This window comes from Aphelocoma coerulescens, chromosome 7 (genome assembly GCF_041296385.1).
Source record: "Aphelocoma coerulescens isolate FSJ_1873_10779 chromosome 7, UR_Acoe_1.0, whole genome shotgun sequence".
NCBI lineage: Eukaryota > Metazoa > Chordata > Aves > Passeriformes > Corvidae > Aphelocoma > Aphelocoma coerulescens.
In genome coordinates, this window is record NC_091021.1 from 30,974,563 (window position 1) to 30,990,117 (window position 15,555).

At 46.4% G+C, this 15,555-nt stretch overlaps 1 protein-coding gene across 1 annotated transcript; it reads right to left on the reverse strand.

The window, feature by feature from the left end:
• Positions 1–3,198: 3,198 nt before the first annotated feature.
• TMEM37 (transmembrane protein 37) lies at positions 3,199–7,426 on the reverse strand. Its single transcript, XM_069021178.1, has 2 exons — positions 7,362–7,426; positions 3,199–6,531 (listed from the first exon to the last, which is right to left on the reverse strand). Exons 1-2 carry the CDS (start codon positions 7,380–7,382, stop codon positions 5,959–5,961), a joined length of 594 nt encoding a protein of 197 aa, XP_068877279.1. The 5' UTR covers positions 7,383–7,426; the 3' UTR covers positions 3,199–5,958.
• Positions 7,427–15,555: the final 8,129 nt, after the last annotated feature.

Below are 15,555 nucleotides of genomic sequence, written 5' to 3' on the forward strand. Positions count from 1 at the left end.
TGCCTACATGGTAGGCTTCTGCCATTTTATCAGAAGGCAAACATGCAGAGAAGTTAAAAGGATATGTTCAAGGTTAAATTACCTGTACTGAAGCAGGTTTTGGAGTGCTGTTAGCTCTGTTTGAAACTCTGAGATTCGGGAAAAAAATATTTTTTTCTCTGGCAGTGCTGACAGTTACCCCACACCCTCCCTGGTGCAGCAGGTGCTGCAGGCAGCAGCACACGGAGGGCAGCCAGGAGAGGAAGGGCACTCAGCAGCAGGGAGGGCTTCGTGGTTGCTCCAGCCTGCCCTGCTTGGTTGGCTCACACAGGTCACCCAGCAGTAGGACAATTGAACCTCTTTTCCATGAAAAAAATAATGAGATGTAAAGCTGTAAACTAGGAAGTGTTTTAAGGAATTACTTTAAACTCACATTTTTAGAAATAGCAAGGTTTCAAGTTGGCTTTCTCCTTTAAAAGTCAGCCAAAACAAGTGGAAAGAAGAACAGAAGCAGGATCAGTCCCATGACCAAAGGAGAAGTGAAAGCCCCTTCATGAAGGTTGGAATGAAAGATCTCACTTTTTGCTGACTCACTCAAGCCAAGCAGAGCCTCTGAACTCCTTGGGGGTTCACTCTGTCCCAGTGCACTTAGCAAGTGAGATACTTACAAAAAAACATAACCTTAATTTTCTCTCCAGCCAATGAAAGAGACCAAGAAGGGTGAAACAACTTGTATGTTCCCTGAGAATTAAACATTCATCCTTCAAGCCAAAGCAGCTGTTTGTTTTAAATGCAAATGTCTCCTTCCAGCATAAATGAAGAAATACAGATTCAGAGATACAATAACATGCAATTAATTAGATCTGATGCAATTATTGGCTCTCACACAAGCCAGTGTAAGAGCTCAGCCCTGCAGTGCATAGTTAGGACCAGCACAAGATCGGGTGGAGCCCAGGCTGAGCGTGATACCTATTTGTACATGGGCATACTACATGCCCCAGAAAAAAATGCTTCTGGCTTTTATATTTAAAAGCCCCCAGTTCTAGCATAAATTATTGTTTTACACGGCCATTTTGGTTTTATTTGGCCTTCCTGGTATAACCAAGAAAAAGGAATTATTCCCAGATTCCATATTACATGTTTGCTTCAGACATCAAGCACAAGCCTTGTTTGTATGAAGAGCTGAGGCTCCATAAAAACTAGATGTCAGCTGGAATTTGGAGTCCTCAGCTCTTGGGGAAGAGCACATCCACTCGGGAAGATGCCAGAAGCAGGTGGCCCCTGGCGTTATGATGCTGTGACCTGGTCCTGGTTTCCGCTGGATGTAGGAAGCTGCTGCCAAACACCACCACAGGGGAATGGGTTCTTACCTCTCCCATCTCCTAGGCAGGCAGTGCAAAGGCTGCCTGCACTGCTGGGGATCTTGCTTGTTTAGCTGTGCTGAAGGATACTAGAGAAAAGAGCTGCTTAGCTCTGGGGACATTGACATGTTTATAAGCAGATGAAGAGGAACAGGAAAGCAGATCTCAGCAAGCAATGCAAAAAGCAGGAGATGACGGCACACAGACTGAACACAAACTCCATATTCATAGGCTCCACCCACCTCCCTTTCACTGCACTTGCTCCTGGGTAAGCAATGTAAATCAGGTGGCTGTTACCAGTAAATAGGACCTGAGTACCACCTTTCACACAAGTAGTTGTCATTGTTCAGGGACACTGGTGACAGCCTCTGGCTATTCACTCCAGGCGTTCTGAGGAGCCAGTTGTCCTTCTGCAAGCCAGCAAGGCAGGCAGCAGCTCCAGCAGCCGAAGAGCTAATGTATTTAAGAGGAAGTCGTTAATGGATTTTCTCTCCGACACAGCAACAAGGAAGTTCCCAGCAAAATCGTCAGAAGCAAAAACCAATAGTTGTGCCGTGAATAATTACACTGTGCAGTGCCTGAGTGCAGGGGAGCTGAAATGGGCTGTTTCAGAAGGGTTGGTACGGATTCAATGGGGTTGGGTCCAGTGAAGGTGAGAGGCCTCAGGAATTCAGGCAACACCCCTTCCAGGACAGTGCCCGGGGCAGACCTTGTTTTCACCCAGAAATGAGGCCCTTCTTGTATGTGCCAGCTGACTTAGAAGGTTGAGAAGAAAGGCCATTATCAGCTTACCATAGGCCCCAGCAGAGGGAAAGAGAAAGCAGGTGAGGAAAGTCACATAATGTATCTTTGTAATCACCTTCCTCCGGCTTTCAGAAGCAAGTGAGGCTCAACCCCATCCCAGGTGTCCCTCCAAGCACAGTTGATGAACGTACTGGAGACTAAAAATCAAAATGAGATGCTCTAGGGAACCCTGCTGGAGTAGGGAGGCTGGACTAGATGACCTCCAGTGCACCCTTCCAACCTTAACCATGCTGTGATTCTGGAAAAATACAGTCCAGGCAGGATACCTCCCTAGCTAGCATGCCCTGTATCAACATTTCCTTATTCTCGTCCACAAGCAATGGCTTGTGTACAAGTGTCCAATTAAAGTTAGTAACTACATCTAAACGGCTCATTAACAAGAAGTGATGTTCATTACCCTGCTTTTAAGAGATGTTAAACTGCCTGAGACAAGCCAACGACCTCTCCTGTTGGAAAGGGAACACCAGGTGCTAATTAACTTGAGATTACAAAAACTAATTCAGTGGTGTAGCTGGGAAGCTATTTTCCTGACATTTAACTAAACCTGCTAATACAGTGAGCTCTGAGAAAAATACAGAAATACATTTGTACTCCGACACCACTTCTTGCAGGCCAAACAATCAGAGCTTAAGGAAAAGAGCAAGGATACTTCAGACATGGGGGTGCAGTGTGGGAACAGGAAGGTGAAGGACACGGGAAAGAGCTCTTTAGCTGGTAAAGAGCACATGCAACAGCAGGAAATCATTGAAGAGCCTACAAGGTTATCTCAAATTCCCACGGAGCAGCACAGCTGACTGCCCCTCTTGTTCTGCAAGACAAGAAGGCAGCGCTGGCTTCTTGGGCTGGTGCAGACACACTGGAGGGAAAAGGAGAGGGGAGCACGTGGTGGCCTCACAATTCCCTTGGTCAGAGCTTGGCAAAGTGCCAAGCAGTCATTTCTTCATCAGTTTAGCTGGGTAAACACACGGAATGATGCCTGGGAGATTATGTAAAACTCCACTCATCCCCTTAAATCTGCACCCCAATACCTAAATATAAAAAGACTGAATTACAGTTCTTATTTCAAATCAATTTATTTAACAAACTTCAGGAATATTGCTTAACACTTCCACACGCTTCAGAAAATGAACAGTGACCCACTGCTGCACAGGTTACTCTATAGAAGGATATCTCAAAGACAATCAGCTCTGTTTTGTAATATTTAGCTGTCAAAATGCGTCTTTTCCCAGCATAATTAAGTTGAGCAGTACTATACAAAACCGGTTGGAAAAAAAAGTTACTCTATTTTCCCCAGAGGATTCCCTACCCCCAACAAAAGGCCTCTTCTTCAGCTAGCAGAGGGCATCCTAAAATACAATTGCACCACGTCTAGGGTGAACTCAATGGCCAATTGTCCAGTCTCTCTCTAACCCAAGTGGGAGGCACCAGCCTGGAACCCAGTCTGGCTATGGCTGCCTTCCAAGGAAAGGCATGGAGGCACAGCCTCCCACTAGCATGAGGGAGTGTCACACAGAAGTGATTTCCAAGTCTGGATGTCACCAAAGCATCACTCTGAGGTTACACTAATGTTTCTAGACAAGCCGTAGACACCCTTACGTGTAGGGAACTGTCCTGCCTGGCATGGGCAACACAACTGAATCACTGGTTAGATAAGGTAGTCCTGGTGCAACAGTTTGGGACCAGACCTCACAGGGTCTCTCTGGCCTAAATGGCTCTGCTGAAGCAAACAGCACTAGCTCACACAAACATCTTCAAGTTCAGCCCACCAGTATGTCTTTGACAGTGCAGTTCAGCAAATCAAAAGCACCTTCACAGACACAGTCACAGCGCAGTTTTCCAGAGACAAGTTAAAGGCACAAGTCCTTGTCCTTGAGAGTGGGCCAAGATACCCCAACAAAGCCCCAGACATTACAAGAGCTTCAGGAGCTGTCTGGGTAGCACAGCTCTGCATCATCTTGACAGAAAGATGAGCAGATTCATGTGCAAAAAAACAATTGGCACTGTCCAGAGTAAGCCAAGTCTGAACCTGCATTGCAAACCAGGCTTAGGAATGTTGTCTTTAAGAAGTTACAGAAATCCAAGAAGGAATGGAGACTGTCCTCCTGAAGAGTCCACAGGAGCACATTCATCGAAGTGTGGCACATTCAGCTCAGGCACGGCTTAAGATTGTTAGCTTTCAAAGACAAAGCTTTTTACTCATGGCTCACCTACACAGGCTTTTTGGCCTCTGTGCTATGATGCATTTGTTTCAGGTGAAAAATTGTGTCAAACTTGTTGTACAGGAAAATAAAACCTTGCTCAACAGACAAGGTACAGGAATGAAACACACAGAAACATTTGTTCTAAAACAGATATAAGCAGCTTTACCAGTGGATACAAAGCAAACAGTAAACCAGAAACCCTGAAATACTCTGAAGGCATTTTTAACTGTGGGCAACCGAGTGCTGTGTGTTGGACAGGGAGAACACATGTAGAGCAATCTACTCTACAAATGAGGTCTTCTCTCCTTTTACGTAAGACACCATGGAGAACTTCAAAACTGTAGCAATTTTAGAGATCTTGACTCAGATATTGGCAGAAGGAAGACCAGCCTTAGTATAATAATTTTGGCCAGGTCTCTCAACATTTCTACCAGTGGTGACAGATTAGAGCTGCACCCATCAGCCCCTCCTTAGGCAATCACAGGCTGTTTCTCCTCCCAGACTCACTGTTAGTCAGGGGAAAAAAAGGACCTGGTCTGGTCAGGAGGATCTGGGGCTTCTTCCTCGCATAAGAAATGCTCCAGGAGACTCTCAGCTACAGGATAAGCAGATTTCCCACTGCCCCAGTGGAAACCATGATAACGAAAACACATCCCAGAAGCCATGGTGGTCTCTGCATGGTCTGCTCAGCCACAACACCCCATGAAGACTCTGCAGAGCTTGTCCCTCTTGCCCCAAAGAAACAAAGAAAAAAACCTAAGAGCAATGCCCTGTTACCGTAAACTTTGCAAGGGTTATGAGAGAGCCAGTTTGGTTGACCAGTTGGTATGTGTCCTTCAGGGGTGCCAGGAGAGTGGTGACACTGGGGAGAGGCCACAAGCACAGGGACATGCATGGCTGCCTGAGGAAAGCATCACATCCCTTCCCTGTACACCTGCATCACCCAACACCTACCCCTGGCCCCAGGACAGCACCTCTGTCTGAAGTGTCCCCAAAAAAAGCTGACCGAGGAAAGGACAGATAAAGGGAATGTGCCAGAAGGAAACAAAACCTGTGACCAGATCAAGTTCTGCGTGCCTTCTCTTTTGAAAGAAAAATGGTGAAATAAGATCCAGTGAAGATTTTCAGTACTCCACACCAGTGAGCGCGGCCAGGCAGAATTCATCCATCCCCAAGCCAGAACAAACCCATGAGACACTCCAAAGTTGTATCACACTCTTCACAGGCTCTGGAATATGTGGAAAAGCACAGCAACACCAAACCCACAGCAGTACACAGTACAGGCTGTGCAAGCCTCAGAACAACATGTGGGATAGACTGCAGTCTTCCAAACCTTTGCAGGTTTAATGGGACACCCTCTGCTTTAATCCACTCCTCCAGAAAACCACACTGCAGGAGCAGCCAGTCCTAGTCTCTGCTTGGCTGGTGCTGCACAGCCCTCCATGCTGACCAGTGGGTGGGTATGTCTTCTACAGGCATCAAGACTGACTCATGCTTTCCCTCCTCGCACACAAATTAAGACAGAGCATCCTTTTCAAACTTCATTAGACTCTCTTTTTTCCAGTCTAATTGGCAAAGCTGATTACACAAAGGCAGAGATACATCCTTTGTGCCTAGATTTTGCCTCTCCCGTTCCTGAGGTGTGTGAGGCTGTTGATGTGAAGTCCACTGATCCCGTTAAGGAAGAAGAGAAATGCAGCAATGAACTCACACCAGTATGTCAGCGTGAAACCTGTGAAGGTGAGATGATCCTTCACGAGTATGGAGAAGCTCAGAACACCAGTGGCCGACAGCAAAAAAGAGATGAGGATGAGAACGGAACCCAGTGCCCACTTCCGCCTTGCATTGGCATCATCGCAGACTTGGGACACCATCAGCAGCTCCAGGCCAAATATGGCAACCACAACAGCAAAGGACACCATGCTCCTGATGGGAATCACCCCCACGCTCAGCCCCTCCACCTGGGCCAGGCTGAGGTTGGTGACACACTTCAGGACACTGCTGTTGCTAACAGTGCAGAAGTGCCACAGTCCAAAGAGCTGCCCCCTCGCAAAGAGCCAGCGGCCATCGCAGATGGAGATGGACGACAAGACCACGGCTATCGCCACGCACAGGATGATCAGGCTCCTGATGAGCGTCTCAGAGAAGGATTTCTGTGGTCTCCGGTGCACCAGCAGCTGCTGTGCCTGAAAGGAGAGCATGAGGGAAAAACAAAACAAAGTTAACAGTGCTCTTCAGGGTGAGATGAATCCAGAGGGACAAAGCTGTGGGATTCAGTATTTGGAAATATTTACTTGTGCACATCAAACCCCTTCTCGCAGGGGAAGGCTGTACACAGGAGAAAGGAAGGGTGGGTGAAGCTCTCCCGGTTCCCTGGCTGCACAAACAATGCTCCCACGTCAAGGCCCGGGACCGGCATCACAAAAGCTCTCGGCTGAACCAGGTCCCTGCCCCACGGTCTTGCGGCACAGTCTCCTGCTCTGGCAGGGCTGGAGGAAGCCACCGGCCCCTGGGAGGATGGAGGCCGGTGGCTGGGACGGGGGAGGCGGCGGCCGTGGGCAGAGGGGGCTCCTAGTTCCCAGCACTGGCCCCCTGGGCTGCAGCCAGCCGGTCTCTCCGCCTCCGGCCGGCAGCAGCGGCGGCCCGGACCTGAGTCCTCACCCCGGGGTCGCACGGCTCAGTTGCCCAGGGGCTTGGTGGGGGGGGAGGGGATCTTCGGCTCCAGCCCCCGCGGACCCGCGTGGGCGACGCACCTCCCCTCTTCACTGAAACCCTCCAAGGGACCCGAGATGTAATGGAAAGTCGAGCCAAGCGCTCGCAGCCCCCTCGGAGAGCCACGTGCGGCCGGGAGGGGGGAGCCGCCGCCGGTCGGAGAAGGCGGGAAGAGGGGATCCGGCCGGCTGCGCCCCGCTGCTCAGGGAAGGGTCGGAGCTGCTCCGGGGAGGGTGGGAGCGACCCCGGCCGCGCAGGGACGGGCTGAGGGAGCAGCCGTGGCGGGAGGGAGCGGCGGACGTACCTGCGCCCCTATGGCCGTCATGCTGCCGGCGGCGCCGAGAGATGCGGGCGGGCTGCGGCGGCCGCTCTTTATCTCCCCGGAGGGCGGAGGGCAGTCCCCCCGCCCGCCACGCCCGCGGGGCCGGGGCGCCCTCCAGGCCCCCCCGCGGCTGAGTCAGCAGCGCAGCCCGACGGGCGGAGCTGGGCCGGATTGGGTCGGGCCGAGCCGAGCGGGGTTGCTTCCCCACAGCCCGGCACGGCGCGGGGGGTAGCGCTGCCCTGGCCCGGTGGCACGGACTCGCCCAAGTCCGCTCTGGAGCACGGCCGCGGGGCAGGAGGTGTCCTGGGCGGTGGCGATGCCTCTTGCCGCGCTGCAGCCTCACCCCGTCCCGTGTCCCCGCGTGTCACCGGCTGCGGGAGGGCTCGAAGTGTGTTCCTGCCGCCAGGAACAGTTTGTGGTGTAGCGCCAAGCACAAGGTGCCAAGCACTCGTGGACGGGGAGGCAGCCCCAGCCCTGCCCGCTCGCCCGGGACACCGCAGGAGCCTCCGGGAGCGGCTCTGGGGCTGCGGTGATGGGCTGCGGTGAGACCCAGCCCCGGGGACGCCGGTGCGTACAGGAGCAGCCCGTCCTGCCCTCGCCGCCCGGTCCCCGCCGTGTCTGCACCTGTTTGTGTTCCCGAAGCAGTTCGGCAGCGGCTCCGGTGCAGCGATGGCCTCGCACCTTGGGCTGTGTGCGCGCTGTTCTCTGTTACCAGGCTGCTCTGCCTTACCTATCTGTACCTGTACTGTCAGCAAAAACCTCTCTGCTCATAAAGTTTTACGCCTTTGCTCTTTTTCTCACTCATGTTTTGCCATCCTCTAAGGAATTACTGATTACTATTTTTTTTTTTTTTTGGTCTGAAACAGCTTTTAAAAAACCCAAGAAAGTTGGGTGTTGCTGTGTCATCAGAAACTCTTGTTTTAGTGCCAAATTCTGATTTTGACTCCAGCACAGAGTCTGCAGTCCAGTGGACAGACCCACGGGTCATTGTTCTCAGCCTCCCTCATATGCACAGGGGTCAGAATTTGGCCATTCCCTTTCTAGACTAAAGGAGTTGGAAGGATCTTCTCCAGTATGGGGTGGTAGAAGTTATTGTAACTTTACCCTTCTTCCAGCTTCCATTTCTGAACTAATCATCTGTCCATACAGATTGTCCCATTATTTTAATCTCAACGCAATTTCATAAGGGCTTTCTGTGTTTCCTTTAAAACACCATTCATGCCTGCTATGATTTATCTGGGGGTGTTTTCTGTAACACTATTTCTAGGAAGAGTGAGTGTTATGAACAACGTTTACTTTAGTTTTCATACTTTTAATTTTAATGATAAATAGTGACCTTTTTCTTCCTGCAGAATCTTTTGTTTAAATGTTTCTCTACAAAGCTGTATACAGTGTTGGATTATATTTCTATCAGACACCAAATTGAGATTTTCTGCTTTTGCAACCCACAGCAAATCTTTGCAAGGTCTGTTGTTAAAACTTATTTTTGTGGGTTTGTGGTTTGCAACATATTTTATTTCTGAATGTGCTACAAAACTAGCAAACTTGATGCTTGCCACATCCGTTTCATCTTAGGTTCACCAGTTGATAGAAGAGCTTTATGAACATCCTGAGCTCTTTATTCCACAGGTTAAACAGCATTTCTGCATTGCATTGTGCAGACTGATTGCATGCATTTGCTGTTATACCCTTCCACTTCAAAGTTCCAAATTCAACAATATATATCTATTTTTGGCTCAAAAAGCATAAGCAGGTCTTGTTGTCTCATTTGTTGCATGAGCTGAATAAATGCTGCTTACATGTAACCATGCTGAGCAAATGCAGACTTGGACCAGACAAATTACACCAACTCTTACCTGGCAAAAACCTCACTAACTTATACTTCCTCTAACATTGGCTCAATCCTGCAAAGCATTAGGCAATTTGGCCCACAATTAGCAAAATCTTTAAGCACAGATCTGCATTTAAAACATCTGAGTCATCCTAATGATTTCAGCAATTAAAAATCCTAATTTTTAACGGTGAGGAGTATTCCGCTGAGCAAGATAATTTTTTTTCCTATAAAAGCCCATGGTAAGGCTCACATGAGTAAACACACACATAAAAAGCCTTGATGAATGAGGAAATTGAACTGGTTACTTTGGAAACCACAACTGCTCCCCTGTCATACCTGTATTCTTTAGTAAATATATAGTTATGTGCCAAGCCTGTTCTTTGAGGAAAAAGGTTGGTTGGGGATGGTACTTTTTCTGCAAATGAGAAATAGTTTTAATGTTTTGTATTGTATTTAGTGTCACCAGATATAAATGAGAATGAAACTTGACCTGGAATTATAATCAGCATTGAATAGGCACTTTCAGAGTCACTTTTGTGAAGTCACCCCAGAGAGGATGATTGTAACAAGTGAGTGCTTCATTTCTGCACTTGTTTGGCTGGAGATACCTTCTGGTAAAGCTGTCTGGCTTTAGAAAGCCTGTGAGAACTCTGCACCTTTTTCAAATGTAATGAGTTTATCTTCATTGTCTCATTACAAAACAAGCCAAACATATTATCTGACTTTAAAAGAAAAAAAAAAAAAGTGGGAAAATGCCTCTATACTGTTTTTGAGTATCATATGTGAAAACAGTATTTTACAATAAAAAGAGCCCAGTGCCTTAAAAGAAAAAAAAGATTGTCTGAAAAATACATTACCTATGTAATAACAACACAGTAAATGACCTTTAAAGCACTTTAGAAGTATTTTTGGTTCAGTTGTGTTAATGTAGAGTTCTTGGTATATTGCCAGTTTCATTATTTTGTTTAGAAATTCCCTTTTCTCTATTGTTTAAGTAGGCATTTCACATCCTATCCCTGGAGAGAAAGTTTTCGGGGAAATGTGTTCATAAATAATGGAAATTACCAGAGACTGTTGTACGACACAGAAATAGGTTCATCTGGTTCATTTAAAACCATGAGAAGTTTGACACTGAAGAATCTGTTCCAGCTTTTCTCCTGCAGAAGCTTGGAGAAGGTTCAGGACCGAAATCTGAGAGTCACCAGGGGCTTAGGGAACAGTTGCCCAATGAAGTGAAATCACTTAGAGGTGAAGCAGAACACGAGTGACTGAGGCACCACCAGTCCACGTTCATCTAATCTTGAAGCCAGTTACTTCTGTACATCCATTTTTCTGTTCAATAAAATTCTTTCTGAGCACATCTTTAATTCTTGGCATAGCAACTCACCTGGCAAGGCATTTAAACCCTCAGTTTTGTTAGATCCCTAGTTCAAGATACCTCTCCAGGCAGAAGTTGACCTGATCTTTGAGACAAATCGATTCTGAGTATCTTGCAGACTGAGACTTTGGCAGGTGTCCAAGATCTGTATGGGGGGGGGGAAATGTTGCTATTTTTTTGTATCTTCTCAAAGCAGTGAGCAAGTAGAAAATGTTATGAGGAAGAAGGAAGAGGCTAGGTGTCTCCTGTCACTGTTCTTTTGCCTTCTCTTTTTCCTGGTAGTAAACTGAAAATCCAGGTTGAAGAAGCTGCATTCAGCTGAGGCTGGGTTCAGCCTAGTGGGGCCAAAACAGAGCTTCTGGAATGGGGCAAAAAGTCAGCAAGCTGCTGGCAAGCTGCTCAAGCCCAGCAGCTTCTGGGAACACAGGCAGTCATCCTAGGTGAATCGTGCCCCAGGCAGCAGCATATGTACCAAAAAGGGGTTTGTGTTATGCCAAGGCCCACACAGCTCAGACCAGCCCCTTATCACAACTACTTTACCTCACGATTTTGCTCCCATCACTGCAAGTTATTGCAGCCAAGCAGACAAACTCATCCTGGCATGTAAAAGCATGTAAAGAGGAGAAAGCTTCTGGGCCAGATGGTTTCACTTTGCCTCCTGCCTGGACACCTCTTCTGTGCCACAGGAAGGCCACCAGACAGGGGCTAGCACGTGTCCCTGCAGCCCCAGGCTCTCCCACTCACTGCTGGATGTGCATGGGAGGCCTGGGCTGCTGCACATGGTGATAATACCCAGTAATACCCACCACCAGGGTGTAGGTCCTATTGTCCACCCACATCAAACATTACTTGCTAAGGGACTCCGAGCTGGGTTAGATACATGCTGATATTACAGTGATTTTAGCCTCCACCTCAGTTAAGTCTAAGAAGAAGAGAGATATTAAGCAGGACAGGCTTAAAGGAATAGGTATTGTATCCCAGCAAAAATTGCTTTCACTTCTGATCGGTTTTTGGACCTACCTCAGCATCACATTGCAGAGATCCAGCCCTGGGTGCTCACTCATTATGCTTCAGATTCAGCCTTTTTCAGAGATCACTGGCTTAAGATATACCTCAAAATATTTGCATCTGACCATTCTGACAAATCTGCTTTGAAATACACACTCAATACACCCCCCCCCCCCCCCTAACTTTAGGCCTTTTAGCACTACTAGAAAAACTTGGCTCCATATTTTAATACTATGTAAATTGGGGGAAATCATTCAGTTTCTCAGCTGTCACATAGAGATTTCTTCTCTCAGTAACAACTCATATCAATGGATTTAAAAATACCAAGTACGTTAAGCTGGGGAGTCCATCTCTCAGATTCAGAATTTACTCAGAGGAGTTTGTTTGTTAGGAGATGACATACCTTTACCTCAGCCTTCTGGGGAACACAATACAAGTTAGTGCCTTGCACATTTTGATGGAGACAAACAAGGTGTCTACCTGGCTGTGTTGGCCAAGTAATTTAATTGTTTTTCTGCCCAGGGTGGGGAAAAAAAGCGTGTGGTGATGCTTCTTTTGATGTAGCTTATAACTGTATGTGTACAGGGAATAACTGGGAAAGAAAGTTTAAAGATCACTGCAGACAAGCACCATGTGAATTCCCTAAAGATAACACAACTAAGCTGTGTTTAACTTTCACAGATACCCTGGTTCTAGAAGAAATACAAGGTCATTCTATAAATGAAGACACATCTAAAATGGATTGATGTTATTTGTACTTTAAGTGAGCAGCTGAAGATTGGGTAATTCATAGATCAGAAGGTACTTCATAGACTTGTGGGTAGGAGAAAAAAAATTAGATTCTATTTTTGTTCTATTAACTTTTACCCTTCTGAGTTTATTACTGTGAATACACTCAAATGTCTTACATCAGTGTAGTACCAACTTGTCTTATTTCTACACAGCTTTGACAATCTGGAAGACTGTATAACCCATTTCTGGGGTGACTGCTGTTGGTATTTAGAAAACTGTCCCAACCAAAATACACTTTCTTTTTGTCTCCCCAGTTTATGATCCATCTCACAAGATGGCTTAGATGGCCAGTCACCCCCAAGTGGTGTTGCCCAATACTGTTTACCCTGAACACTCAGTTGGAAGAGCAAATATTTTGAACAGCAAATGCAATTGTCATTTATTTTTAGCAGTATCATCAGAGTCAAATAAGTTCAAAGGTTAAAATGCTTGCATCATTAAACAAGTACACTCTAGATGAATACTGAAGAATTTGGGGTCAGTTGCACACTGCAGTCAGCCTTAGAGCGCTTTTTAATCAAACTGAAAAATTTACTTCATAGGGTTGAAAAATCTGTAATGGGTCTTAAGCAACACACCAATACTGAATTGTTAAATCTGTGCTAGGAGTGTTGCACCTTCACATGTTTGTTAATAGCAAGCAAAACCCGTCAGAAAGAGATTTCCAAGGAAAACATCATCCCCTTTCTTATCTCTACCTGCAGTGGGTGCCAACCAGCTCTGTGCTGCTCTGTGCAAGAGCTAATCATAGAAGCACGATAGAAGGAACACCATCTTATCACACACAGGAGTTAACATTTGTTATTGCCATATCCAAAGTCCAGGTTCTGTCCTGCACACTGCAAGCTCAGCAGAGCAGAGCTGAGTGTGTGTGTGCCAGCTGGCCTCTGACCTCCTGCGTGTTGGGCTGGCTTCAGTGCACGTCTCTCCTCCTTCCCAAGCACTGCGAGGATCAGGATGTTGCTGGCCTTTCTTTGATCTAACAAAGAGGAAATAGCAGCAACTCCCTGAGTGAGTGTCAGAACAATCCCCTGTTTTGCAGCAGTGCCCAGCCATCAAAAACATCTGATCCTCCACCTTACTGCAGGCAGAGCAATGGCTCTGCAATTATATTTTGGTTTGAGGCTTGCTGCTTCAGTTTCCGATCTCAAGGCTGTATATGGTAACGGTTGTCTCTTTTTACCACCTTATTAGTTTAATAAAAGCAATTACCTCTACCTACACATCTGTTTGTAGATGCTCTTAAACCACCACTGCCCAAGTGTTATTTATGCAGCCCAGGTGCCTCACACACCTGTGAGCACTAGGCGGTCACTAGGTCAGCAGTATTTTTAGGCAGCCCAGCATCCCATACATTTACAGACATTCATCCTGCTGCTAGACAACCACAGCAGCCCCTCAACTCAGCTCAGTCTGTTTCAACTCTTCCCTGTTACTACCTGTCCAGCCAAATTTTGTGTTGCTGCTTCTTGTCACAAACACTGTGTGCAGTCACCACCAGTACCTTTGCTTCTGCCTTTTGTAGTCAATTACCGCAGAGCTTTTATTTCCACATCTTGAATTTTTCAGCTTGCTCCTGAGACACAGTTGATTGCCAAAGGGCAAGCTAAATAGTAAGACCAGTGATGTTACTTTCTTAAGGATGGTGAAGCTGCAAGCAGAAAGGTGTTACTACAGTAAAAATTAAAGTATCCAAATAAAGACATACAAGGTAGAGTCCTCAGTCACTTGTATTACTTGGCAAATGGCATTATTTGTAAGCCTGGCCAAGAGCAAACTGTCTCTGGGATAAGCACTGTGTACAGGGTGATGTCTTCCTAATGCCAGAGATAAGAGAAAGGAGAGCAGCACTGTAACAATTAATTGTCACAGGGGAAACAAAGCCAAGTGAGGACTGGGATATAGAACTTACTATTCCCAGCCATCCTTTAGACCCAACTCCACAGCAGTCAAAAATTCTGACTACACCTGTTTTGACAGAAAACATGCTGGCAAAGCACAGTGTGCTCACAGTGCTTCCAGCAAACAAGAGCAATGTGGGAACATTTGCTGGTATGAGCTCTGTTTTGATAAAGGTTGGCAGAATCCTTCAAGGATAACCAAAAATACAGCTGCCAAGATGGAGCTGTATCACAAAGATATGGAATTTAGGGCTAGAGAGGAGGTAAAAGCATTTCTTATGTTGAACATCTGCTCTTACCCCTCTCTCGCAAAGTGAATTTAATTAAGACAATCTCGAGTAACAGAGCATACAAGGGCAGGCAGAAAAACCCAAATGCTTATTTTGCTTACCCAGAACAAGGAGGAACAAGAATAAATAGTCTTTTTTTGTTGTTCTTTATCCTAACACATTTTAAAGGACAAAAAGCAACTCTAATAACATTCCCCACTAAAAGTAGCAAAGGGGGAAGTTATAATTTTTGAAAGCATGTGAAGTAATCTCTAAATCTACTACTCACCATGTATCATTAGCTACAAAACTGTATTTACCTAGACAGACATGTAATGGTAGTCTTTATCCCTATGTAGTTCTATAAATCAATAATAAATCTTATCTGAAGAGTGCTTTAAGTCCTCACCTATTCAGATGCTAACCAGTACAGCAGGAATTATGCCTTATTCCTGTAAAAGGTTGGGATTTCATTCTCAAATGCTCTATGCTGGAATAGTTGTATGTCCAGTTTTAAAAGCAAACGCTTCCCTTTCCATCATCAGCAGCTCTAAGAGTCTACACTAGGCAGACCAAAACAATTAAAAGCCTACTAGAGATGGTCACAAGTGTGTGCTTTGTAAGCAAACTTTTGCTGATGATCACTGCAAGTCTTTCTCTTTAAGCAGCCTTGCCAATGTTCAGCCAGTCTATACAGGATTCACCCCTCACTGCAGCCTAGTACACGGCAACACCAAGTTGATTCTTTTGCTTTTACAGCATCAAGAGAATCAACTCCACTGCCTGTGGAACCTTTCCTTTCCCGGGGAAGGTTTTGTGTTCAGTATTTGCCTTTTCTCTAGAAGCCCAACACTGTTGTTGGGAAATAACATGTTCCAGAAGCGTTTTATGAAAGATGATTTCACAGTTGTTGACTAAGTCTCTGAAAGCTCCGGGCAATAAGTATCAAGCAACCTTGTTCTTAGCACACACAGCATTAGAGACAACCTTTTCC